Below are 27,428 nucleotides of genomic sequence, written 5' to 3'. Positions count from 1 at the left end.
ATGATTTTAGATGTATGGTTGAATGAATGAAAGGGAGGGACAAATTGGAGAGAATCAGGACTTCTTTTCATTGTCTTGCTGACTGATATTTGGTCTCTGTTTCAGTAGTTACTCATACCAATTATATCCTAGTCAGAAGACCACCCCATATTACTGTCTTTTGGAACTCTGTGTTTCTTGAGATGCTAATTCAGATCTCACCTTATCCATTAAACCTGAGTCAAGAGTAAGCTCTGGACACTGTTAAGACTTATTTAATAAATGATCTATTTAATTCGATATATCACACTTCTATATTTTTGTTTCATAAGCCTATGTCTGGACTCCCCAGTGAAACTGAATTATGTTTTTATGTGGGTAGAGTTTGCATCTCCTCACTTTTTATGAGCAAGAGGCATCTTCATAACTTACTACTTTTTACTTGGGACTGTAGGCAATGTCCATAGAATACAAAACCTTGCCGGTCCATAAAGAATTGACAGTCTCAGTCTTTGCATCAATTCAGCTGTCTAGAACAGAAACTTATTGGGAACTAATTAAAAACATAACAAGGAAATAATTTGTTTTAGATTTGAGCTTGCAACAGTTTCCAAACAAAGCTATAGAGGATTGTCAAATTTTTGTTAAAATAATATAACTTCTATGTGCTACCAAGAGTTATTTTTGGAACTTTCCCATCCTTTTCCAAGTGTTTTAAACATTCTAAAACTGCATCTTTTTTGTTATTTTGTTTTGATAAAAATTTAAGGAGAGAGTTTTATGCATGTTGCTGATTTTAAAGTCATCACTTTATTTTTCCTTTGACCCTCATACTGAGCAAAAGAGAGAAATAATTTAGATTTTTGAAATTTCATTCGATTAGCTTGATTATAGAAGATGTGTTTATCTGGGTGTGATTGTTTTGTGTTAGTCTACATTGTAAAACCATTGTTCACACATGTCAGTTTTTCCTCAATTTTAATTCACCGGGATGGTTCTCTATAGTTTGAGGGATTTCTGGGGGACGTGCTTTCAGGAGGCTTGAATTTGGGTTTTATGACTCAGGAAGATATGAAACTTCCACTTTAATAAATATCAATACCCATATATGAAAGATTATGGGGAAAAGTTAGCCCAATCATATAAAAAAATCATATTGTTTTTAGTTAAGGTGAAGTTTTGCCCTTTGTATAGTAAAGGCACTCTTAATAGCTGTGTTGGGTATCTATCATGAATTGAATAATAATACTCTTCCTTTTTGGAATAATACTACAGGGTATGATATTTACCATTCCAAAAGAAAGTAAAGCATTCAATAAACATTATCTTTAAAATATACTGCTATGCATATTCCTCATTATGATGTTGTAATTGATACCAGTTTTAAGCTAAATTCTCAATTCATGTTCACTAAAGTAATTTCAAGTCTTAAAAGGTAAACTGAGTGATAAGGTTTATGGCAGTTCTATTTTTATTCACAGATAATGCATCTGAGGTAGCAATTACTGCTCCAGGAAGTAGTAACCATAGAAACAGCTCAACAGGCCCAACACCCGACTGCTCACCTCCATCCCCTGACACTGCCCTCAAAAATATTGTAAAAGTTATTCGACCCCAGGTAAGTGCCCAGATGACATCACCTGCAGTAGTGTATTTTGTTTTGTAATCATTGCATGTATACTGCTTATATTGCAGTGCTTGGACTATTTTATGATATGCAAATAGATTTTTAGATTAAAAGAAGAGACTTGGAAGAGGATGTTTCCTAACCTTGGAGTTGATGACAGATACTGAAATCCATACTACCTTTTGGAAAAATGAATTTATATATCACATGAAAAAACAAGTGAAACTTAGAAAATTGACTATTTCATATCACTTTTCTCTCACTACATTTTAATAATTATGCTCCAATTATTAAACTATTACATGTTTTCTGGGTTTTCATGCTCCTTTTGTCTTCACTTCTCTCGACATGCTGCTTTATTTGTGATCACCTCTCCATCTTCCAACCTAAGTTGTTTTGATATATTTTCTTTAAATTCTCTATTCCTTGTGGTTGCCTTTTGTCCTTGTTTAAAAAATTTGTTTTAATATTTATTTATTTTTGAAAGAGAGAGAGACAGAGTGTGAGAGGAGGAGGGGCAGAGAGAGAGGGAGACACAGAATCCAAAGCAGGCTCCAGGCTCTGAGCTGTCAGCACAGAGCCTGATGCAGGGCTTGAACTCACAAACTGTGAGATCATTACTTGAGCTGAAGTCAGACACTTAACCAACTAAGCCACCCAGGCGCCCCTCCTTTTGTCCATGTTTAATATTGCACCCCTCATTGCACCTTATTTTTCTCCAGCGCTCACTTTTCTCTAGCTTGTCTCTCTCTACCTTTTGTCCTTTTTTCATTTCTGTCACTTGTATGTATGGGTTTCTTTCTCTTCCCTCTTCTCTTTCAGTTGGATTTTCCAGTAGGCGGTTTGCAGGCAAGCTTTAGAAATATCATTGGGACAAGCTGTTCTGTGATATTTCATTGAAAATAGCACTTATAAAGCTGTTTGCATTATATTTTTGCCAACAGATGGACTCAGAACACGGAATTGGTGGTGTTCTCAACCTGGCTCATTCTGAATGGGCCTCATAAAATCCAAGAGAGGGGGACTTTGGATCCAATCAATGCCATTCACCATCCACTTAGATATATAGTATGAGCAAATCCTTTGAGCCAATTTGTAAGACAAATGTCTCTTTTTAAGACTGTTTTGGTCTAAATGAGCAATGATTTGCTTAATATCTTACCTTCTTCAGTATGATTTATTTTAGTTTATTTTCATTATAATCATCCTCATCAATAAATAGCATTTTGACCTTAAATATTCACTATATTTATAGAACACTTTCATATAAATAGTTTCATTTAACCATCATTAATTTCAAGGGAATGTGATATTGTGTTATGAATAAAGCTGTTGACACTACAAAGGGGCTAATTGTGCAACTGATTCAAGTTCCTTTTTTTCCCTTCAGTATAATAGTTGTCTCCTCCTGCTCAGAGGTTAGAAAAATCTTCTTGAGGTTGTACAACATCTGTATGAGGATGGAACTTACAAGTTCATTTTGGCAAGGTAACATTTCACAGTGTCCAACTGTGTGGAAGAGGAAGTGTCTTCAAAGATCCCTTCTTTTCTTCCAGAAAAATTTGATCTACTTCATTTGCTTCAAGACATAAACCTCATTAAAGCCAGATTTAGATGCTAAATGTCACATTTATCTTCACTTGTTCTCTCATTATATGAAGGTGTTTCTAGTGTTATTGTGCAGCCATTACATTTTCAGCATTTTTAATTACTTAGGTAGGAGATTATCTTATATATATGTTAACATCCATTACTAAACACATTTATTTTTACATCAGCATAAACTATCTAATGTAAATGCATTTAGCCACTCAGTGAATAAAAAGCAGATTTTCTTTCTACATATTTGTAATCTAACCAATTCTAAGGGATCTTACTCTGTAAATCCTTCTTTGCATTCTCTATTCTATTTTAGTTTATTTTAGGTAAACTGAAAAAAAGTATTGGTAGTATGAAAGCCAGAAATTCCTTTTGACTCTATTCCTTGGTTCTGTCCATTATTAAATGTTTATGAAGGCAACTGATTCTACCTTCCTTTCTTAGATGTTATAATGATGATTTAGGAAGGAAAAAAAAATGAAGTGAGAAATTCAGGAAACTAATGATGATGGTATTTAAATTTGAACCAGTGCAGCCTGAAAGTATGTATGTAATAGAACAGTAGCAGCTAAGGTGTATAGTTGGAAAATAATATAACCTCACTTGGACTACTGTTACTTTTGTCTCAAAGACTTCGGTGTTTTACTTATTTCTTCTGATCTTCTGGGCTCCATATTCATGGCAAAGAGCAGGAAGTAGAAGGTTCAAGTGGAGGTAATTATGAGGGAGTATAGGTCAGACACATGATTTCAAGAAAGGGTTTGGAGACTAGAGGGCATGGATGGGGGATAGCTAGATGGACAGTGTAACAGACTCCCTGGTGTGCTCTGACAAGTCACAGGTGTATCAGAGATGGAACATTGTCAAGAGTTAACTGTTCCAAAGAAAAGATAATTATTGGTTAGCTTATATAAGAGCCTATATTTTGATCACAGATTTAATCCTCTAAAGTGTCTGCTAATTCTGGCTTTATGTGTGGAAATGTAGGAAATGTGAAGTTAGAATGACTTGTGGTAGTATTCAAATATGTTTTTTTATTTACTAATTAGAAATTAATAATATGGTTGAAATGATCATTTCACTCTTGAAACTGTTGATGAGCCTTGGAAACAAAAGTATAAATACAACTGTTACCCATGAATTTACATTTATTTGCCCGGGTGTTAGTAGTAGATGTATTCAGTCTTATTGTAAGAAGAATGAGAAAGAATAAATAGAAATGATAGAATAGATAGAAATGAAAACAGAACTTTCATCTCATTCACTGCAAACAAAGACTGCTTAGATAGAGCAAGTTAGGTTACTTCCCCTTTGCTTCATGCATGCCTTTACCTAACATACTTTCCATAACTACCTATTAATGGAGAATATCCATTGTAACCAAAGAGTCCTTGCTGTCAAAATGAGGTAGGCCTGATTACACATTGCATGTGTTTCTGGTTGGTGTGTTAATTACTTGGAAGCTACCAACTTGCAGTGCTTTGTTGAGTTTGATTTATTCAGCATATTTATTAACTCACTAAGTCACAGCTGTTAGTTCTGCATCTTGTGTTTGATCTTTTTACCTTTGCCTCTTTGGGCTCTTTTGTGTCTTAAAAATGTCCAGATTATGAAGCATTCTATTTTCAATTAACAGACACTGAAATATTTATATGCTACTGGTTATTCTTTGTTTTTCTCCACTACATTGACCCACAAGGCTGAGTTTTTCTATTTAAGTGAATTCACAAGGGTAGGTTTATTTACTTATATTTGAAAATAAAATTATTTTGAAACTCAAAAAAAAGGACTTCAAAACACTTGAAAAGATATTGCCGATGAAAAAAATTTTAGGTAAGTCTGTTGACACACCAAGTTTTCTTCTTTCTACTAATTACATGCTTCTTGCAATAACTTTTCTTCTTTTAAAATGTTTTCTTGGGGTGCCTGGGTGGCGCAGTCGGTTAAGCGTCCGACTTCAGCCAGGTCACGATCTCGCCATCCGTGAGTTCGAGCCCCGCGTCGGGCTCTGGGCTGATGGCTCAGAGCCTGGAGCCTGTTTCCGATTCTGTGTCTCCCTCTCTCTCTGCCCCTCCCCGTTCATGCTCTGTTTCTCTCTGTCCCAAAAATAAATAAACGTTGAAAAAAAAAAATAAAAATAAATAAATAAAATGTTTTCTTGGTGAAGCATCTTTTTTTTCTCCCCAACTGAAGAATAAAACAAAATTTAATGAATTTTGACCATTGCATATGTAGGTGTAATCACCACTCAAAGCAAGATATTAAAACATTGTCATCATCCCTGAAAGTTGCTTCATGCCCCTTTTCAATCAACTACCCCCATTCCCTCCTTGAAAGCAACTTCTTTCTTTCTTTCTTTTTTAATGTTTATTCATGTTTGAGAGACAGAGAGACGCAGAGTGTGAGTGGGGGAGGGGCAGAGAGCGATGGAGACACAGAATCCCAAGCAGGCTCCAGGCTCTGAGCTGTCAGCACAGACTGACATGGGGCTTTAAACTCACAGCAAGAGATCATGACCTGAGTCGAAGTTGGTTCCTTAACCAACTGAGCCATCCAAGTGCCCCGAAAACAACAACTTTCTGATTATTATTGCCATAGATTAGAATTGTCTATTCTTGGACTTTACATAAATGGAATCCTCCAGTGTGTGTGTGTTTTGTGTATGTCAATGTCTGACTTTTTTAACTCAACATAATGTTTTTGGGATTCACTCATATTGTTCCTTTATTGCTGAGTAGTATTCTCTTGGATTAATATAGTACAATTTGTTTATCCATTTTCCTGTTGATTGATACTTGTGTTGTTTTCGTGCTGTTTGATATTTTGAACGAATGTGCTGTGAATACTCACATTCAAATCCTTTTATGGACATATGTTTTTGTATAATACCAAAGAGTGGAATTGTTGGGTCATAAAGTAGATGAGTAAATAACTTTATAAGAAACTTCCCAAGAACTTTTCAGAGTAGTTGTTCCATTTTATAATCACAAGAGAAAGGTGTGAGAATTTTAGTTTCTCCACATTCTCTCAGACTTTTGGTGTATTAGACTTTTAAAATTTTTTTACTTTAATCATTCTTATGGATGTGAAAAGATTTCTCATTATAGTTTTAATTTGCATTTTTCTTGTAACTAATAATATTGAACACCTTTTCCTGTGGTTATTGATCATTCTTAGATCTTTTGAGTAGCGCCTATTCAAGTTTTTATTAATGGAGTTGTTTAAATTTCTGGTTGTAGTAATTATTTATAAATTGTCTTGTAATTCCTAAAGATATGAGTCCTTTGTCAGGTTTCTGCACTGCAAATATTTTTCTTCAGTCTGTGATTTACCTAAATATTTTTAATTGTGAATTTGGTGAACAGAATGTTTTAATTTTGGTGATATCCAATTTATCAATTGTCGTCTTTCATGGCTAGTGTTTTTTGCGTCTTGTCCAGGTAGTGAATATGTGCACCTATATTTTTTACAGAAGATTTCTGGTTCTTGCTTTTACATTTAGTTCTATGATTCATCTTAAATTGTTGTTGTATGGTGTGAGGTAGGAGTTGAGATGCATTACTTTCCTACTCAGAAAAAGACTTTCGTGTCTTCATTGAGTTGATTTAATGCTTTAGTATTGTTTATTACTTTCACTTTCCAATTGTGTTGGTACATAGAAATGCAATTGAATTTTATTTTATCCTTGTATCCTACCACCTGGATAATTTCATTTAAAAGTTATAGTAGTTTCTTTTTAATTTCTTAGAGTTTTTTCTGTTATCGAGAATAATGATGGTTTTACTTCTTTTCTAGTCTTTATACCTTCTTTTTCTTTTTCTTACTGCTGTGACTACAATGCAATGATGTAGAAGTGGTAAAACTAAAAGTCCTTGTCTTGTTCTCTAACTTTGATGGAAAGAATTCAGTATTAAACATAATATCAACTATAAGTTTTTTGTATGTACCCTTATACTCCTATTTTGCTGAGAGTTTTTAACATAAAAAGGTATTGATATTTTCTTTTTTTCTGTATATATTTATATAATCATATAATTTTTTTCTTTTGTTCCATCAATGTGATAAGTCACATTCTTTATTTACTAATGTTAATTCAACTTTGCATTTCTGGGATAAATATGACTTGGTTATGATGTTTTATCTTTTTTCTGTAGTATTTGATGCAAAAGACAATTTGGACAAAGCATTAGTGTACGGAGAGATGGATTAGATCTAAGGGAGTCAGAGATGACTAATGACTTGAACCCAGTCGGCTGGGATTTTGGAATGATATTTATAGATATAGAAAAGACTTGAGCAGAAGTTCATTTTGGTGAGGGAGAAGGATGATAAATTTGGTTTTGTAAATGTGTTGAATGTTGGGCATGATATGCAAATTGGAAATACTGGAGTAGAGCTCTGGTGAGAGAGGTAGGAGTTTAGGGTAAAGATTTTACAGTCATTTATAGAATTTGCTTGTGAAGGGAGATAGTACCAAAGACAGAATGCTGGGAAATGTTTACACTTAAGGAATATAATATTTGTTGAGCACATAATATAATTTAATTTTCACAAATTTTTGGAATTGATATTATTATTTTAATTTTGTAGATGAGAAAATTGAGAACCAGGAAGTTTAAGTAACTTCTTCACATACACTTCAGGAAGAAGGCCTTAGCAAAAGAGAGAAGGAGCACTGAGAGATATAAAAGAGAAAAGGCCAAACATTATCATGAACATAAAAAGAGAAAAGAAAGTTGAAGAAGAGATTAGTCAACACTGTCAAAACTTATAGGGTGATAAGGTAAGGGAGATCAAAATGTCACTTTATTTGGTGATTTTGAGGGCAAAGGCCTTCAAGAATACAATTTCCTTCAAGTGGAGAAGGTAGAAGCTTATGATATGGAGAGTTGAAGAGTTGGAGAAAAGCAGTACATTGACTGCAGATTAATCTTTTGAATAATTTGCTTGTAAAAGGAAAGAAAGTAGTATGGCAGTATGTTGAAGGAAGGGCAAAATTGATGAAATAGTTTTTCTTATATTTTTGATGCAAGAAATTAAACTTGGTTGTAGTGAATGAGAAAGAGGAAACTAAAAGTTGATTTGGGAGACGAGTGATGGGGACTAAAATGTTAAATTTTATAATGGGAGGACTGACTAAATGTAATTAGCTTCCGGGGCGCCTGGGTGGCTCAGTCGGTTAAGCGGTCAACTTTGGCTCAGGTCATGATCTCACGGTCCGTGAATTCGAGCCCCACGTCGGGCTCTGTTGACAGCTCAGAGCCTGGAGCCTGTTTCAGATTCTGTGTCTCCCTCTCTCTGACCCTCCCCGTTCATGCTCTCTCTCTGTCTCAAAAATAAATAAACGTTAAAAAAAATTAAAAAAAAATAAATGTAATTAGCTTCCTAATACAAACACTCTTGGCATTGCTGGATGCAAGAAACATGTTAGATAAAGCATTAACTGTTAGAGCACTGGATTCTTGAGCTGTGCCCTTGGTGGTGGTTTTAGCCTGATGGGTTTTTCCCTTTCTTTCTCCTGTTTTATAACACACATCAAGTGTAAAATTACAGAGGAGGGCATTTGAGAAGTGGCTGCAGGTGGAGGCAGAAAAAGAGACTTAGTACAATAGTACTGAGATCATCCAAGCATGCACTTAATATTGAACATTATAACATTTTAATGAACATAGGTAGATGCTAACAAGAAGTCAACCTGATCAATATGAAAGTTCTGATCGTCTTGAGGTGTTCCTGGTATTGTCCAGATCCTACCACATAATTTAAATCCCATCCTAAGTAGAATTCAACAGAATGAAATTACTTTAGGCTGCATTCTTCTGTAGATAAGGAGGGACCCTATCAAAAAGAAGCAACAGGCCTAGGGATAAAGAAAAGAAAAAGTCAAGGGTCCAGTTCTCACAAGAGACTAAGGGAGATAGATAATTTAAAGAAAGATGAGCTTCTCAGGATCCTGAGAAACTTAACAGAAACCCATGGGGGAGGGGAAGGGGAAAAAAAAGAGGTTAGAGTGGAAGAGAGCCAAAGCATAAGAGACTCTTAAAAACTGAGAACAAACTGAGGGTTGATGGGGGGTGGGAGGGAGGGGAGGGTGGGTGATGGGTACTGAGGAGGGCACCTTTTGGGATGAGCACTGGGTGCTGTATGGAAACCAGTTTGACAATAAACTTCATATATTGAAAAAGAAAACCTAAAAAAAAAAAAAAAAGAAAGATGAGCTGCTTCTGAATTCCTGCTTATGATGGACTCTTAAAATCAGGTGATATATCAACCTCAAGGAATTAAATATTTCAGATATTCTTCTTTATTTTTTGTGTGTTTAATGAGGTAGTAATAAATTAATTTAATAATAAGCCATAGTATCTCTCCCTTCCATTATGGGGTTACATAAAATTCCTGCCAAATCTAGAATAACATTTTACTGGGCACTGGGGGTTATAGAATACATATGCTAAATTGTAAAATTAGAAATAAGAGTGGGTATGTAAAAAGCAAAGGCATATAATTCAGAGTACAGAACATTGTATTGGGTTGCCACAAAAATAGATAAAGAATAAAAAGACCTTCAAAGAAATAATCTTTAAAAAATTTTTTTATTGTTGAGTATTGAGCCATTTATTTTTATTATTGTGTGTGTGTTCATTTATTTCTTATAAAAACCCTACAAGGTAGGCACTTTTTTTCTTTATTTTACTGATTGGGGCCGAGATTAAGAAGGTCGAATAATTCCCAGCGTTACAAAGCCACTGACTGGAAGAGCTCTGGTCTCCTAAATCCAGTAGTCTATTAATGTTAATTAGTTCATTGTGGAGAAAATGATAAAGGTGGAATATTGATATTTCAGAGACTTGATGAAGTTTAAAAGGAGAATAATAGATTGGAAAAAGGAAGAAGAGCAGAAACATAGATGGCAACGGTTTTACCCCAAAATTGGGAAACAAAGAAGACTGTATTCAATAATTTGGAGTCTTGCCACCAAAGCTAAGTGAAAGAAGGTTAAAGGCAGAAAGATAAGAAAATACAGAAAATAATCTTAGATGAAAGAAATAACAATTTGGAAAGGGAAAAAAATGAAAAAGAATTTAGTGACCCCAACAATTGGCCAGTAGGCCTTGACAAATTAGAATTTCCTGGGATCTTTTAAAAAAATGTGTGGTCCTAATCCCAGACCAATTAAATCAATATCTCTAAAGGCAAGAATTTTTAACCCAGTATTTTTGGATAGGCTGTAGATGGTCTATGAAACTCATGGAATCATATGTAAAATTTTTCTCGGATATCACTTTTTATGGGAATTAAATTTTAATCATGCTTCTGTCACATACCTGCCTCTTATGTAACCTTTATGACCTCAATTTGTCAGTAAAGTCAGTGATATTTGCCTCATGTGATTACCTAGTAAAACTCAAACCGGATAAAATGTGCCACAGTGTGGTATAAATTGTAAAACCATATAGCAACCCAAATTGTTATTACAGTGGTGGTTAAATCATGTTTGCCCACATTTGAAATACAGCCTTTGACAGACAATCTTCTTACTCCTATGGTCTCATTCACAAATGAGATGATAGCAACTTTGGACTTTAACAAATGTAGGTGGGAGACTTTTAAAGTTTCCCAAATCATTTGAATCTATCTAGGATGATGCTGGCCAAATATGGGGTAATCACTGACTCCAGAATTTCATTCCTAACAGTTCTGGATAAGAGAGCAATAGGAAGTATAAACTCCTAAAATTTGGCATGTGATAGAAGCCAATGAAGATAAATTGGCACAGTGTTGGGTCAGCCTGACCTAATGCAGGAGAGGAAAAAGCCAGAATCTAGAAAGCATCCTCTATGAACTGCATCTTCTATTAATGAGTGAAATCACCATCATTCTATATGAAGGTCATGCCATTCATACACCAGTGGAATATTATTCATTTTCGTTTATCTTCTTTTGGTGAAATCCTTCATTATCTATCAGAAAAACAAGGAATTATTTGCTATTGATATTTTCTACATGTAAAAAATAATTTTCATCTCTTTTTCTAAGCAAGAAATGTAATCCTTGAATTTTGTACCCAGAATACCATTGACAGTGACAGCCCTTATTAAATGGGATCTTTCTTTTGTGTTATTCAGGGTTTTTCTTCCACATACATAAAAATCTCAGTGGATTCCATTATTTGACATGTGTTTCTCTAAGCGTCTCTAGGCAGTCTGAATAAGAATGCATAGATGAAAAATTCTCTGGGAAAAATTATCTTAAAAATAAAATGCCAGTAATGAAGCAGCAGAAAAACAAATCAAGGAATTCAATCCCATTTGCAGTTACACCAAAAACAATATACCTAGGAATAGACATAACTAAAGAGGTAAAAGATCTTTACTCTGAAAACTATAGAAGACTTATGAAAGAAATTGAAGAGGACATAAAGAAATGGAAAGACATTCCATCCTCATGGATTGTAAGAACAAACATTGTTAAAATGTCTACACTACCCAAAGCAATCTACACATTTAATGCAATCCCTATCAAATACCACCAGCATTCTTCACAGAGCTAGAACAAATAATTCTAAAAATTTGTATGGAACCACAAAACACACCAAACAGCCAAAGCAATCCTGAAAAAGAAAACAAAACTGGAATCATCATGATTCCGGATTTCAGGCTATATTACAAAGCTGTAGTCATCAAGACAGTATGGTTTTAGCACAAAAACAGACACATAAATCAATGGAACAGAATAGAACACCCAGAAATGGACCCACAAATACCTGGTCAACTATTCTGAGACAACGTAGGAATGAATACCCAAAGGAAAAAAGACAATCTCTTCAACAAATGGTGTTGGGAAAATTGGACAGTAACATGCAGAAGGATGAAACTGGACCACTTTCTTATACCATACACAAAAATAAGTTCAAAATGGATTGAAGACATAAATGTGACACAGGAAACCATCAAAATCCTAGAGGAGAACATACATGAGGCAGCAACCTCTTTGAACTTGGCTGGAGCAACTTCTTACTAGATGTGTCTCTGGAGGCAAGGGAAACGAAAGCAAACATGAACTATTAGGACTTCATCAAGTTAAAAAGCTTCTGCACAGTGAAGGAAACAATAAAGCTAAAAGTTAGCCTACAGAATAGGAAAAGATATTTGCAAATAACATCATATAAGGGTTAGTGTCCAAAATCTATAAAGAATTTATCAAACTCATTACCCAAAAAACAACCCAGTTAAGAAATGGGCAGAAGACATGAATAGACACTTTTCCAAAGAAGACATTTAGATGTCTAATAGACACATGAAAATATGCTCAACATCACTCAACATGAGAGAAATACAAATCAAAATCACGATGAGATACCACCTCACACCTGTCAGAATGGATAAAATTAACAACACAATAAACATCATGTGTTGGCAAGGATGCAGAAAGAGGGGAATCCTTTTGCACTGCTAGTGGGAATGTAAACTGATGCAGTCATTCTGGAGAATAGTATGGAGGTTCCTCAAAAAATTAACAATGCAGATACCTTATGATTCAGCAATTGGACAATTGGGTACATGCACCCCAATGTTTATAGCAGTATTATCAACAACAGCCAAACTATGGCGAAAGCCCAAATGCCCATCAACTAATGAATGGATAAAGAAGACAGGCATATATATACAAAGAATATTATTCAGCCATCAAAAAGAATGAAATCTTGCCACTTGCAATGAAGTGGATGGACTAGAATGTATTATGCTAAGCAAAATAAGGCAGTCAGAGAAAGAAAATACCATATGATTTCACCCATAGGTGGAATTTAAGAAACAAAATAGATGAACATATAGGAAGGGGAGGGGACAAAGGAGAGAAGGAGAGAAACCACAAGAGATTTGTAATGATAGAGAACAAATTGAGGGTTGATGGAGGGAGGTGGTGGGAGATGGGCTAGATGGGTGATGGGTATTAAGGATGTCACATGTTATGAGAAACACTGGGTGTTGTATGTAAGTGATGAATCACTGAATTCTACTCCTGAAACCAATATTGCACTGAATATTAACTAAAATTTAAAAATAAATAAATAAATAAAAATGTTCAGAAAGTAGAGTTGGTATTATTGCCTAAATGTCTTAAGTGGCAGGCCACAATTTGAATTCTATTCTCATATCTCCTGTTAGGTCACTTGTTACTGACTCACACTGGGTAAAGTTAAAAGCCCCCAGTTACCTCTGCCTCTAAATTCATGGAAACCTATTTGACCACATGAAGAATAGTATACCTGATGTATAAATCTGAAACTAATCACTTCAGTTTCCTAACCTTGTCTGTTCTAATATCGTGAAATGTAGCTATGAAAGTACCACAGACTACTCTGTTACTTTATTTATTCATTAATTCAATAAATATAGTTCAGTGCTTACTATATGCTGGGTGTCATAAGAGGAGATTTGATTATGAAGATGCATAAAATAACATTTAATCAGTGGAGGGAGACTATGCTCTAAACAGATGTTTGGAATTTCACTGATGGAACTCATTGATTAAATGCCCCAGGGATCATTCTCAGACCTCTTTTTTCAATCTACACTCCCTCCCTATGTACTCACATCCAGTTCCAGAGCTTTAAGTGCTATCTGTATGCTGATTACTCCTAAATTTATATTTCCAGCCTTGACTACTTTCCTGAACTCCAGGCCCATATCCAGCCACCTCCTCTAAATCTTAATTGATTGTCTAAAGAGCATTTTAACTTTAACATGGGTAGCACTAAAGTTTGTATTTCAGTTAACGGCAGCCCAGGCTAAAAGACTTTACGCCATCCTTGTTTCTTTTCTTTCTCTCACATCCCCACCTCCAATTCTTCAGAAAACCCTATAGACCAGCAATTCCTAAGGTGTGGTTCAGCACTCCCTGATAGTTTCCAAGACCCTTTTAGAAGGTCTGTGAGGTCAAAACTATTTTCATAGTAATACAAAGACATCTTGTCTTTTTCACTCTTGTTTGTGCATGAGTGCTCCGTGGAGTTTTTCATCATTGTACTATGATGTGCCGTGGTATCATAGCTCTTACAGCTAACGAAATGTGCACTTGTATGTTCTTAGGTTTTAAAAGTATCTCAGTTTTAGTTTTTAATATATTAAGTACTCATGACCCTCATGAATAAAACCTTTTTAGTATTCTCAATAATTTTTAAGGATGCAAAAGGGTCCTGAGATCAAAAAGTTTAAAAATTGTCCTCTAGTTTTCCTTTCAAAATATTTGTTGACTCAGGACTCTCTTACCATCTCTTCTCTGTCACTCTCATATAAGCTATTAATATCTCTTGCCTGAACTTTTGAAAAAGCCTCTTACCCTGTTCCTGGCATTGAATGTTGTGCCCTTATTGTCCTTTTGCAAATCGGGAGAGTTTTATAAATTAGATCATGTCAATTTACCTGGCTGACCTTCCAATGTTTTCCCCTCTCGCTCAGTGTAAAAGCATACAATGTCCTAAATAATTTGACTCTACTTAATCTCCTGATCTCTCTCCTTGCATTCTCTGCCTAGCTTACTTTATGCCATCCATGCCATCTTGCCTGCATTACCTCAGATAAGCCAAACAGTTCCTGCTTTAGGAATTTTGTACTCATCATTCACTTGTCTGGAGTGTCTTTCTCCCTGAGACTTCATGGCTCAATATCTTTCTTTCTTTAGGTCATTATTCAGATGCCACCCTTCTGAGAGAAGCCTTCTCTGACCACTGAATATAAAGTAACCACCACTTTAATTTCTATCTCCTTTATGCTATTTTTCCTTCATAGCATTTTTCACTCCTGAATTAGTATTTATGTGTTGATTTGTTCAGTGTCTTTCTTCCCGATTTGAATGGATGTTCCATGAGGAGAACTGTGTTGTATGATGATGATGATGATGATGATGATGATGATGATGATGATGTTTAATTAAATGCTCAGTCCCAGCACCTAGAACAATACCTCATACATAATTAATGGTCAATAGATGTATCTGAATAAATTCAGTGAGTATGGTTGGGTGAAGGGCAGTGAAACTATTTTTGGAAGGGAGTACTCAAACTGAACTTACATTTGAATATGAATTTGTTAGATGATGTGGTAGATCTATGGTCTAGGGATAAGGATAGGAAAAGCAAGGCATTTACAATGTTTTGACTTAATGCTATGCCAAATTCACCAGAATATTCTAATAAATCTAGAAGTTGCCACCAGATATTCTACCTACTCCCCTGAATCATAATATCCTAATCTCTATGGAAACTAATTCTGAATAATAATCTTGAGGGCAAAAAAGATTTCCATGGTCAAATATATTGGGGAAACACAGGGTTAAATACTTTTCTTCATGAAAGGATTCTTTATAGCCCTCTCCCACTACTACCCCTAGAAACCCATTAATATTCTTCACAACTAGTGATCCACAAAACACAATTTGGGAAACATGATCTAGGTCACTGGATATGTTTCTTTATAACTTATCCTAGCAATTCTCTTCTGGTTTGATTTTTCTACTCATTCTGCACAAATTCATGCTGTTGAGAAAGGAAGCCACGCTGACTCAGCAAGAAATATGTGTCATTCATTTAGCATGTTCAGAGTGGTAGCTATATCTCTTAATCCTCTGAGCAACCATGTGAGATAATAGGGCCATTATGATTCCTATCTCATGTACGAGGAAAAGTATAAAATAAGTATACCATATATTGTACCATGCTGAAAAACAAGTTTTAAATCAATGCTATTAAATGATTAAAACTGAAAAGCAAATAATTTGAAGGATCTATATTTTTCACTATAGTTTTCATCTGTATTTTTCAATATAGAAGGATCTATATTTTCATTCATACTGTAATATAGTATTATTTTAGCATCATCTATCTTACATTGATTGAATTCAATTCAATAAGTTTCAGTCATTATACTAGGCACTATGAGGTATAAAAAAGTTTGTATAATAGGTTTCAGGTGACAAATTGCACTGTTTTCTTTCTCTCCCACATTCAGAACCAGTTGAGAGATGATTGCAGAAGTTGGACAATTAAAATCAAATCTCATATTTTTTTATTATTAGTGATAAAACTGATTTGAACAGTGTGATTCTAGATAAGTGGCCAAGGGTGCTTGCTGTAACTTTGCCCCTGAATTAAACATGCACCTACCCCATCACAGGCAATCTATAAGGTGAATTTGCCATGAAAGAGCAGATAATGTATACATTATGCTGACATATTAGACCTGACATATGCTCTGAGATGAGGCTGGGAAGATGGGGAACCAAGTAGGTCTGCAGATTTTATTCCAAGTACAGCTAGAGGCCAATAAAGAACTTTAAGCAAGGATATGACACGATTTGATTTACGTTTTAAAAAGATCACTCTGCTTAGAGAATACTTTATGGAGAGCAATTGAAAGCAGGGGAAATAATTAGGGTTTTGTGGTTTGTTCAGGAGAGAGAGTGTAGTTGTTTGGATCCGGGGGGTAAAGTGGAGGTATAGAGAGGTAGATGGTTTTGAGACACCTTTTCAAAGTAGAAACCATACTATTTATTATTGAGTTGAATTCAGGGGATATAGGATATGAATCAAGCATGCCTAGGTTTATGGCTTTAAACCACTGTACAAATTATGGTATCATTTACTGAAATGGCAAGATCTAGTTGAATCTAGGAATTTTTGGTGTGTTTGTTTTGTTTTGGTGTTGCTAGGGATTAGGAGCAAGGATCAAAATTGTGTTTTGGCTATACAAAGTTTGAGATACCTTCTAGGTATCAAGTAGATGGTTAGATGTAAGCATTTCTAGCCCTTCCACTATGTTCCTTAGCATTATGTGTCTATTTCTATATCATTTTTATATGGGTATTATAAAAGTATATGCATCAAAGAGATGAGAAAATTTATGAAAAGTATATTAATTGTATTACTCTTTATAGAAGCATAAATTGAGGGGCGCCTGGGTGGCGCAGTCGGTTGAGCGTCCGACTTCAGCCAGGTCACGATCTCGCGGTCCGGGAGTTCGAGCCCCGCGTCAGGCTCTGGGCTGATGGCTCAGAGCCTGGAGCCTGTTTCCGATTCTGTGTCTCCCTCTCTCTCTCTGCCCCTCCTCCGTTCATGCTCTGTCTCTCTGTGTCCCAAAAAAAATAAATAAACGTTGAAAAAAAATTAAAAAAAAAAAAAGCATAAATTGAAAATAATCCCCCACTAGTCTGTGAAATTCCTCTTTTTTGCTTCCTGATATTTAGTGAAGAACTTGACAATAACTATTTGCTGTGTGAACATAGGGTTAACTGATGTAATTTGACATGACTGCTTAGGAAAGTTGTATGTGACAGCAGGCCATAAATACTAAATTTAATTGAGCCAGGTACCAAATCATATTGCTATTTTAATTGCGATTACTTTGGGGCGCCTGGGTGGCGCAGTCGGTTAAGCGTCCAACTTCAGCCAGGTCACGATCTTGCGGTCCGTGAGTTCGAGCCCCGCGTCGGGCTCTGGGCTGATGGCTCAGAGCCTGGAGCCTGTTTCCGATTCTGTGTCTCCCTCTCTCTCTGCCCCTCCCCCATTCATACTCTGTCTCTCTCTGTCCCAAAAATAAATAAACGTTGAAAAAAAAATTAAAAAAAAAAATAATTGCGATTACTTTTCTCTCACATGTCTCTTAAATATCAGAAAGACACTCTAAAACTGTCTTATATCTTTCATTGTATTCCATTAAAATGCAATAAAGATGCCAACACAAAAAGATATCTATGTAATAATTACAATTATTGAAATAATACATTAAGAGCATCATTAAGTTGATGAGAGACAAGACAAGACAAGACGTAATTTTAAATACGTTAAATTATATAAACAAACATTAGGCAATACACTCTAACAAAATATTGATAAGTGGTTAATAACTCTAAAGAGATATTTTCTATCTTCTCACCCTTATCCTTCCTTTTTCTCTTTTCTGTCAGAACAGTTACAAATGATTAGCTCAGCCGTCATTTCTCTATTAACTAACAGAATGTTTGAAATGATAGAGATACCGTCAATATTTCAAACTTAATTTTAGAGACACTAGCATTCACATAACATAAAAGCTGTGAAAGTAATCTCAAAGGAAAAGATAAATAGCCTTGACTACATAAAAATTGAACGCTACACTGCATCAAAAAACCCCAATTAAAATAGGAAGCAAGTAAGGCACCTGGGTGGCTCAGTTGGTTATTTGTCCAACTCTTGATTTCATCCCAGGTCATGAAGCCATGGTGGTGAGATCAGCCCTTCATTGGGGTCAGTACAGAGCATGGACTCTGTTTGGGATGCTCTCTCTCTCCTCTGTCCCTCCCTGCTCATTCTCTATCTCTTTCTCTCTCAAAATAAATAAATAAAGTTAAAAAATGGAAAACAAGTAACAAATGAGTTAGAGATATTTATGATGAATATAAACAATCAAATTGTTATTACTATAATATGCAAAGAGGTCTTGCAAGACCACAAGGAAGGCTAATATGTCCATGGAAAAGAACAGGCAAAAAATAGGAATAAATGATTCATGAAGAAAAAAATTAATATCTAACAAACAAAAGGAGAAATGTTTAGCATCCCTGTATATCAAAGAAGTTCAAAATAAAATCATAACATTTTAGTTTAAGAAATGATTAAAATTTTTTCTAAAAAAATCCTGTGGTAAGTGTATGATAAAGGCATGGTGATACAGGCATTCAATAGACTGAAGGTGGAAACGTTTCTATAAATCTTCTTGGTAATGTGAATCAAGAACCATAAAAAAATATAGTATTTTTTATCTAGTAATTTCTTATCCATGCCAATGAAATTCTCAGAAAGAGGAAAAAAATCTGTAAAATATATCGATCGCAGCACTATTTTTTAAAACTTTTTAAATTGAATTATAGATGACATACAATGTTATATTAGTTTTAGCTGTACAGCGTAGTGATATGACAGTTCCATATATTATACAATGTTCACAATAACTATAGTTATAATCAGTCACCGTATGATGTCATTACAATGTTATTGACTATATTTCTTATACTATACTTTTTATCCTCATCCTTATTTATTTTATAACTGCAAGTGTGTATCTCTTAATCCCCTTCACCTATTTTGCTTGTCCCTTCAGCCCCTTCCCTTCCAGCAAGGAATACCTTTCCATTTATTTGCATCATCTTTCGTTTATCAGTACATTTTAGTTTAGTTTTCAGAGTATAGGTATTTTACCTCCTTGATCAGATTTTCTTAGTTCTTGTTCACTGATGCAATTATAACTGGGATTCTTTTAATTTCTCTTTCTGATAGCTCAATATTAGTGTATAAAATGCAACCAATTTCTGTATGTTTTTTTTTTATCACTTGTATCTGCTTTTGGTCACTCTCTAGTGCCTCCAAATAGTGTTTTTTATATTTATATATTTTGGAGAATTTACAATTATCTAGGGAAAGTTTAGTCTATTATAAACTACTCCCCTTTTGAAAGTCAAATCAATTTGTATCATAAAAATATTTCTAGCTCCTAAAGCTAACCTATCATTAGGAGTAGCTTGTTTTGTGAAGTAGTGAGCTAAGTTAACCTGGAATATTCAAACCTATCACATGGTTATTTAGCACATAAGTATACAGCACGTACTGCTAATAGAAATTAGTTTTGTTTAGATGAAAACTGGATGGGGTGTACTATGTATTCATCACTTCAAATTGTGTATGAAGGTCTGGATATTTTAGTCTTACAGTCAGCAAAATATTTTAAGCACTTGTTAGAGAATTAAACCTTGGCCTCAGTGCCACTAAAAGGTATTAAAAATTTTGCCGAAAGAAGTTGTATTTGTGTATTTTTAAAAAATGGTATGCTGTCCACACATACCTTTGTGGGTTACCTGAAAGTAAACCAGGGACAGCATAGTGTTTGCGTACAGATTACGGGATTGCATTACCCAGGTTTGAATATGAACTCTGCTGCTTTCTGCTTAGGTGATCTGAGGCAAAATACTTAAACTTTCTGTATTCAGTTCCCTAATTTATAAAATAAGGATGAGAATAATAATCCTCACAGTTGTTGTATTCAATGTGTAATGCATGATAAGTGCTGGGGAAGTTTTTGGCATCTAGAAATTATTTAAAATGTTACCCATCACAGCCAGAGATCTCAATGCCTGAACCCAGTTATGTTCTTGTTTCATAGACCTGCTTTCCATTATACTATCACTTTGCAGTAAGACTCACTAAATAGTCTTTTTTTTAATTTTTCATATGAAATTTATTGTCAAATTAGTTTCCATACAACACCCAGTGCTCATCCCAAAAGATGCCATCTTCAATGCCCATCACCTACCCTACCCTCCCTCCCACCCTCCATCAACTCTCAGTTCTCAGTTTTTAAGAGTCTCTTATGCTTTGGCTCTCTCTCCCACTCTAACCTCTTTTTTTTCTTTTTTTTTTCTTTCCCCTCCCCCATGGGTTTCTGTTAAGTTTCTCAGGATCCACATAAGAGTGAAAACATATGGTATCTGTCTTTCTCTGTATGGCTTATTTCACTTAGCATCACACTCTCCAGTTCTATCCACGTTGCTACAAAGGGCCATATTTCATTCTTTCTCATTGCCACATAGTACTCCATTGTGTATATAAACCACAATTTCTTTATCCATTCATCAGGTGATGGACATTTAGGCTCTTTCCATAATTTGGCTATTGTTGAGAGTGCTGCTATAAACATTGGGGGTACAAGTGCCCCTATGCATCAGTACTCCTGTATCCCTTGGGTAAATTCCTAGCAGTGCTACGGCTGGGTCATAGGGTAGATCTATTTTTAATTTTTTGAGGAACCTCCAGACTGTTTTCCAGAGTGGCTGCACCAGTTTGCATTCCCACCAACAGTGCAAGAGGGTTCCCGTTTCTCCACATCCTCTCCAGCATCTATAGTCTCCTGATTTGTTCATTTTGGCCACTCTGACTGGCATGAGGTGATATCTGAGTGTGGTTTTGATTTGTATTTCCCTGATGAGGAGCGACGTTGAGCATCTTTTCATGTGCCTGTTGGCCATCCGGATGTCTTCTTTACAGAAGTGTCTATTCATGTTTTCTGCCCATTTCTTCACTGGGTTATTTGTTTTTCGGGTGTGGAGTTTGGTGAGCTCTTTATAGATTTTGGATACTAGCCCTTTGTCCGATATGTCATTTGCAAATATCTTTTCCCATTCCGTTGGTTGCCTTTTAGTTCTGTTGGTTGTTTCCTTTGCTGTGCAGAAGCTTTTTATCTTCATAAGGTCCCAGTAGTTCATTTTTGCTTTTAATTCCCTTGCCTTTGGGGACGTGTCAAGTAAGAGATTGCTATGGCTGAGGTCAGAGAGGTCTTTTCCTGCTTTCTCCTCTAGGGTTTTGAAGGTTTCCTGTCTCACATTCAGGTCCTTTATCCATTTTGAGTTTATTTTTGTGAATGGTGTGAGAAAGTGGTCTAGTTTCAATCTTCTGCATGTTGCTGTCCAGTTCTCCTAGCACCATTTGTTAAAGAGACTGTCTTTGTTCCATTGGATGTTTTTTGTCAAAGATGAGTTGGCCATATGTTTGCGGGTCTAGTTCTGGGGTTTCTATTCTATTCCATTGGTCTATGTGTCTGTTTTTGTGCTAATACCATGCTGTATTGATGATTACAGCTTTGTAGTAGAGGCTAAAGTCTGGGATTGTGATGCCTCCTGCTTTGGTCTTCTGCTTCAAAATTACTTTGGCTATTCGGGGCCTTTTGTGGTTCCATATGAATTTTAGGATTGCTTGTTCTAGCTTCGAGAAGAATGCTGGTGCAATTTTGATTGGGATTGCATTGAATGTGTAGATAGCTTTGGATAGTATTGACATTTTGACAAAATTTATTCTTCCAATCCATGAGCTTGGAATGTTTTTCCATTTCTTTATATCTTCTTCAATTTCCTTCATAAGCTTTCTATAGTTTTCAGCATACAGATCTTGTACATCTTTGGTTAGATTTATCCCTAGGTATTTTATGCTTCTTGGTGCAATTGTGAATGGGATCAGTTTCTTTATTTGTCTTTCTGTTGCTTCATTATTAGTGTATAAGAATGCAACTGATTTCTGTACATTGATTTTGTATCCTGCAACTTTGCTGAACTCATGTATCAGTTCTAGCAGAACTGTATGTTAATTTTGTATCCTGCAACTTTACTGGATCCATTTATTAGTTCAAATAGTGTTTTGGTGTAGTCTTTACAGTTCTATATATAGTATCATGTTATCTGTAAATAGTGGTGGTTTTACTTTTTCATTACCGATTTGGAAACCTTTTTCTTGCCTAACTGCTGTGACTAGGATTTCCAATATTATGTCAAATAAAAGTGCTGAGAGGAGGCAGCCTTGTCTTATTCCTGAACTTAGAGGAAAAGCTTTCACCTTTTTACCATTGAGTGGGTTTATTTCTGGGCTCTCTGTCCTATTCCATTGATCTCTGTGACTATTCTTTTGTACCGTACTATATTGTTTTGATTTATACAGCTTTGTAGTATATCTTGCAATCCCTGACAGCACTATTTTAATAGTGATAATTGGAGTGGAAATTTTTGTATTCGAATGGAAGATAGGCAATTGAAAAGATTATTTTCAAAAACTAATTAAATCAGATAAGAAACTATAAACTATATGATAGCTTCAAAAATATTAATTTTTTAACTGTAAAATAACGGGAGTCTGAATATATTATTTGCAAATATGTAATATATAGGTATATATGTATATGTATATATGAGTGTATGTGTATAAAATAGGTGATTTAAATTTCTTTCTGTGTGTATTCATGCATTTGCATGCATGTGTAAGTGTTGTCTAAATCTTCTGGTACCTATACAGGAAGTGAAATTTATTCAAATCAAATAGAAGATGTAAAACCCAATTGTTTCCCCAAGTGCTGTACCATTTTTTCTCAGTCTGTTCATTCACTTTTTAAATTTAAAATCCTTAAAGCAGGTTTGATCACTATTGCCTCATCAAACTCAATGCCATTAAACTTACTAGGCCTTATGACTAGGATTCTATTTTTAGAGTGACATCTTGAGCCTTTCTCCTCTTCTCTTTTGTATACACTCACACCTTCATCCCAATTTTGAGCTCATTTTATTTTCTCCAAATCACCATGCTCTTTCTAAACATATGTCAGTGTTTCTCTTCCAAACTTTGTCCATACTCCATTTCTCATTCCTTGGTCTGACTATCTTTTATTTATACCTCAGATTCCACTTGAGATATCACTTTCTCAAGGAGACCTTCTCTGATGTCTCCAAACTGTGATACAATGCCCAAACTTACCCCCCATTCCTACACAAGAAAGAGACTCCACAATTTTTGTAGAAAGAATGACTAAAGAAGTTGGCATAAATAAGTTTTGTGAGCATAAGGATATTTAATATTCAATAAAAAGCTTAAAGAAGTAGATAAATGCAAAGACTATAAATATGACTACAGTCCCTAACGTTTCCTTTAAACAGTTTAAAATGTAATTTAACACCATACCTCTACTCCCTCCTATCACTATGACTCCTTTTCCTGAGTTAACCTTTCCCAGGTACTAGAGTGTTTGTCACCATACTTTTTGAATTTTTAAGAACAAGCAACTTCTCCAAATGACACCCTAAAACTAAACAGTTTATTATTATTCCTCTTTTCACCTGACACTGAATTTGAAGGTTTGATTTCTTCAAAAATTGTAACTTTTTATCCACTTAATCTGTTTGTTTTGCCCTCCACTTCAATTTATTTTGGAATATATATTTGTTGACTATGTGTATGTCTATTACCGGATATCTGCTGATTTCAATTTCCTCACTTACTTTGCTGCCCATATTTTAAAACTCTTCTGACAAGAGAGCCCCACCAAAATCAAACAATAGCATCAAGTTAGAGAAGAAAATTTTCTGTAAAAATCTAATTTTAACTAGATAAATAGTCCAAGAAAATTAATGTTATCCAATGAATATTTTGCAACTAAAAGTATTCAGTGTGGTATGATGGAAAGGATAATTATACTCAGAAATGCATAAAGAAAAAAATCATCCCTCAGTTATAGTCATCATTAACAATTAGACTTGTTGCACACATATATATTAAGAAACATATATTATAATGTACATATTGCTTTGTAACTTGTTTTTCCACCTAAAGAATATGTTCTCATGTTTATCATGATATATTCTCATATAATTTTTAATACCTGCTTATGTGTCCATGATGTATTAATTCACTAAAATGTTAATCTTTAATCTTATGTCAGGAAATAAATATTATTTTCTTTGTTTTTGTTGCTAGATATAATAGTCCATAGTGCATGGTACTGATGATACTCTAAATCCCTTTCCTTTTTTAGGGAGCCTTGGGTAGAAATTGTCAAAGATGGAAATTTTCCACTAAATTGATAAATAAAAATGGGGAGAGACTCCATTGCAGCTAAGGATCTCTCTCTCTTTGGTGTTTTTTCTGAGGTTTGTGGTTCAGGAATCACATGGTTTCTGAAGCCAAATTCATTGCCATTATCAGGAAATAGCTTTAAATGTGGTCTTTGAGGACAATGTAAGCCACAGAATCTGAGGTAAAAGAGAGGATAATATTATTAAAGTTATGTCACTGGAGACAACTTGGTCTTTAGTTTAGCCCAGGATGTTCCATAAGGATCCCACTGAGATCTGCTTCACCACCTTCTTGGTGTTATTATATTTAGCAACTTTCTCCAGGTCAAATCCATAACAAACATGTTGACTTTGGGGACTTGGAAGGCCATGTCTGTGGACTTTTAGCTCAGGAATCAGCTTACCCATAGCCTTTGCAATGTCAGTGATCAGTAGATACACTGATGATATTTTGAGTAGCACTCGGGCCATATACTACAGTTGGCCCTCCATTGTCTTTTATGGGTGGTGATGGCATGCTCTGTGGTCACTGGTACTTACACAATGCTAAAGTTGTCATGGATGACCTTGGCAGAGGAGGAAGGCAAAGCAGTTAGTGATGCAGAAAGCATTGCTATCAATCTTGAGGGAGTTATCACAGTCCTCATAGTTCATTATAATCACAAACATGGGGACATCTGTACAGGGACAGAGATGGTGACCCTTTTGACTTTATTCTTTAGGTGAGCCTCAGTCTTCTGTAGGGCATTGAAGGTAGCAGTGAACACGGCCATATATTCAGCACAAGCATTATAGTATTTGCTGCTGGTGGGAGCTTGCTGCTAGAAAGAGATGGGTTTCCTATTTGTCACACGCTTTTGATTCTTAACTTGATCATGGCATTCTATTTGTATGGAGGAATCATACTGGGAAATGAAGATCATGTATTTAAAGTCAATAAAAAGGTCACAGGTAGTGACAATATCCATGGAACATTATGGATATATAGTTTCTAATGTATTTTCCAAATAATCCTTAAGATTATGTTTAATGTCAGTGTTTAATGACATGGGGAAATTTAAAGCCACCATTTTTTTTTGAAATTTATTGTCAAATTGGTTTCCATACAACACCCAGTGCTCATCCCAAAAGGTGCCCTCCTCAATACCCATCACCCACCCTCCCCGCCCTCCCACCCCCATTAACTCTCAATTTGTTCTCAGTTTTTAAGAGTCTCTTATGCTTTTAAAGCCACTACTAATAGCAAAATAATAAGGATATCCAAATCATTTAGGAAAGAAAGAAGAAAGGAGGAAGGAAAGAAAAGGAGGGAAGGAGAAGGAAGAGGAAGGAAACAAAAGTAAAAAGCAAAAAAGGAAAACCAAAAATAATCATTAAAAATTAAGAAGAAAGAAGTAAGATTAAACAGGGTAGCTATCACTATAAATGTAAATAAGTTAATCTCACTTTGAAAAAAAGGTTTTTGTATCAAAATGAAAACTCTAACTATGATGTTTACAAGTGACACATATTTTAAAAAGTGAAAGAAAAATGCTGAAAGCTTAATGTGGAAAAAGCATTTATATCCAAAATGCAGTTGTCAAAAATATTTAAAACAAAGTAGAATCCTAGATAAAAAGCATTAGTACAAAAATACTGATTCAAAGAGGCACATGCACTCAATGTTTATAGCAGCATTATCAACAATAGCCTCCAAATCTCCATTGACTGATGAATGGATAAAGATGTAGCATATATACACAGTGGAATATTACTCAGCTATCAAAAAGAATGAAATCTTTCCATCTGCAATGATGCGGATGGAGCTGGAGAGTATTGTGCTAAGTGCAATAAGTCAGAAAAAGACAAATACCATATGACTTCACTCATATGTGGAACTTAAGAAACAAAACAGATGAACATAGGGAAAAAAGAGAGAGAGGCAAACCAAAAAACAGACTCTTAATTACAGAGAACAAACTGAAGGTTACTGGGAGGGAGGTGGGCAAGGAAATGGGTTTAAATGGGTGATGCATATTAAGGAAGGCACTTGTTGTGATGAACATTAGGTGTTGTATTTAAGTGATAAATCATTAAATTTTACCCCTGGAACTAATATTACACTGTGTGTTAACTAGCTGGAATTTAGATAAAAACTTGAAAAATGGGGGAAAAGGCATTAGGAATGAACAGGATTTTTTAATATTAATAAAGTACATAGTCCATAATAAATATATAGTAACTGCAAACCTATTTCCCTGCCTATTACACTGAAAATAAATACAACAGGAATAAGTTCATTTATATACACTGTTAACTTTAAAAAGTAAAACTGTCAGGGTGCCTGGGTGGCTCAGTTGGTTAGGTGTCTGACTCTTGGTTTCAGCACAGGTCATGATCTCCCAGTTTTGTGAGTTCAAGCCCCGCATCGGGCTCTATGCTGGCGGTGCAGAGCCTGCTTGGGATTCTCTCTCTCTCCCTTACTCTCTGCCCCTCCCCCACTCACTCTGTCTCTGATTCTCTCAAAAATAAATAAACTTAAAAAAAAGTCTACGACCCAGAATTAGCACTGCTAGGAATTTATTCAAGGGATACAGGAGTGCTGATGCATAGGGGCACATGTACCCCCAATGTTTTTAGCAGCGCTTTCAACAATAGCCAGATTATGGAAAGAGCCTAAATGTCCATCATCTGATGAATGGATAAAGAAGATGTGGTTTGTATATACAATGGAATACTACTTGGCAGTGAGAAAGAATGAAATAATGCCATTTGCAGCAATGTGGATGGAACTGGAAGGTATTTTGCTCAGTGAAATAAGTCAGTCAGAGGA

At 35.2% G+C, this 27,428-nt stretch overlaps 1 protein-coding gene across 18 annotated transcripts in view; it reads left to right on the top strand.

Annotated features, from left to right (window-relative positions):
* The window catches only part of ANKS1B (ankyrin repeat and sterile alpha motif domain containing 1B), a 1,079,650-nt gene that overhangs the window by 433,011 nt on the left and 619,211 nt on the right, over window positions 1-27,428 (top strand). For all 18 annotated transcript variants that reach the window (XR_006709127.1, XR_006709126.1, XM_045464947.1 and 15 more), the window contains exon 11: window positions 1,461-1,597. Coding sequence is in view for 16 of the 18 variants with exons in the window: in XM_045464947.1 (XP_045320903.1) it covers window positions 1,461-1,597 (137 nt within the window). In the remaining 2 variants the exon portion in view is untranslated. The remainder of the gene's footprint in view (window positions 1-1,460; window positions 1,598-27,428) is intronic.

The sequence above is a fragment of the Leopardus geoffroyi genome, chromosome B4 (genome assembly GCF_018350155.1).
Source record: "Leopardus geoffroyi isolate Oge1 chromosome B4, O.geoffroyi_Oge1_pat1.0, whole genome shotgun sequence".
NCBI classification, from domain to species: Eukaryota; Metazoa; Chordata; class Mammalia; order Carnivora; family Felidae; genus Leopardus; species Leopardus geoffroyi.
This window is presented reverse-complemented; position numbering and strand designations above follow the sequence as displayed.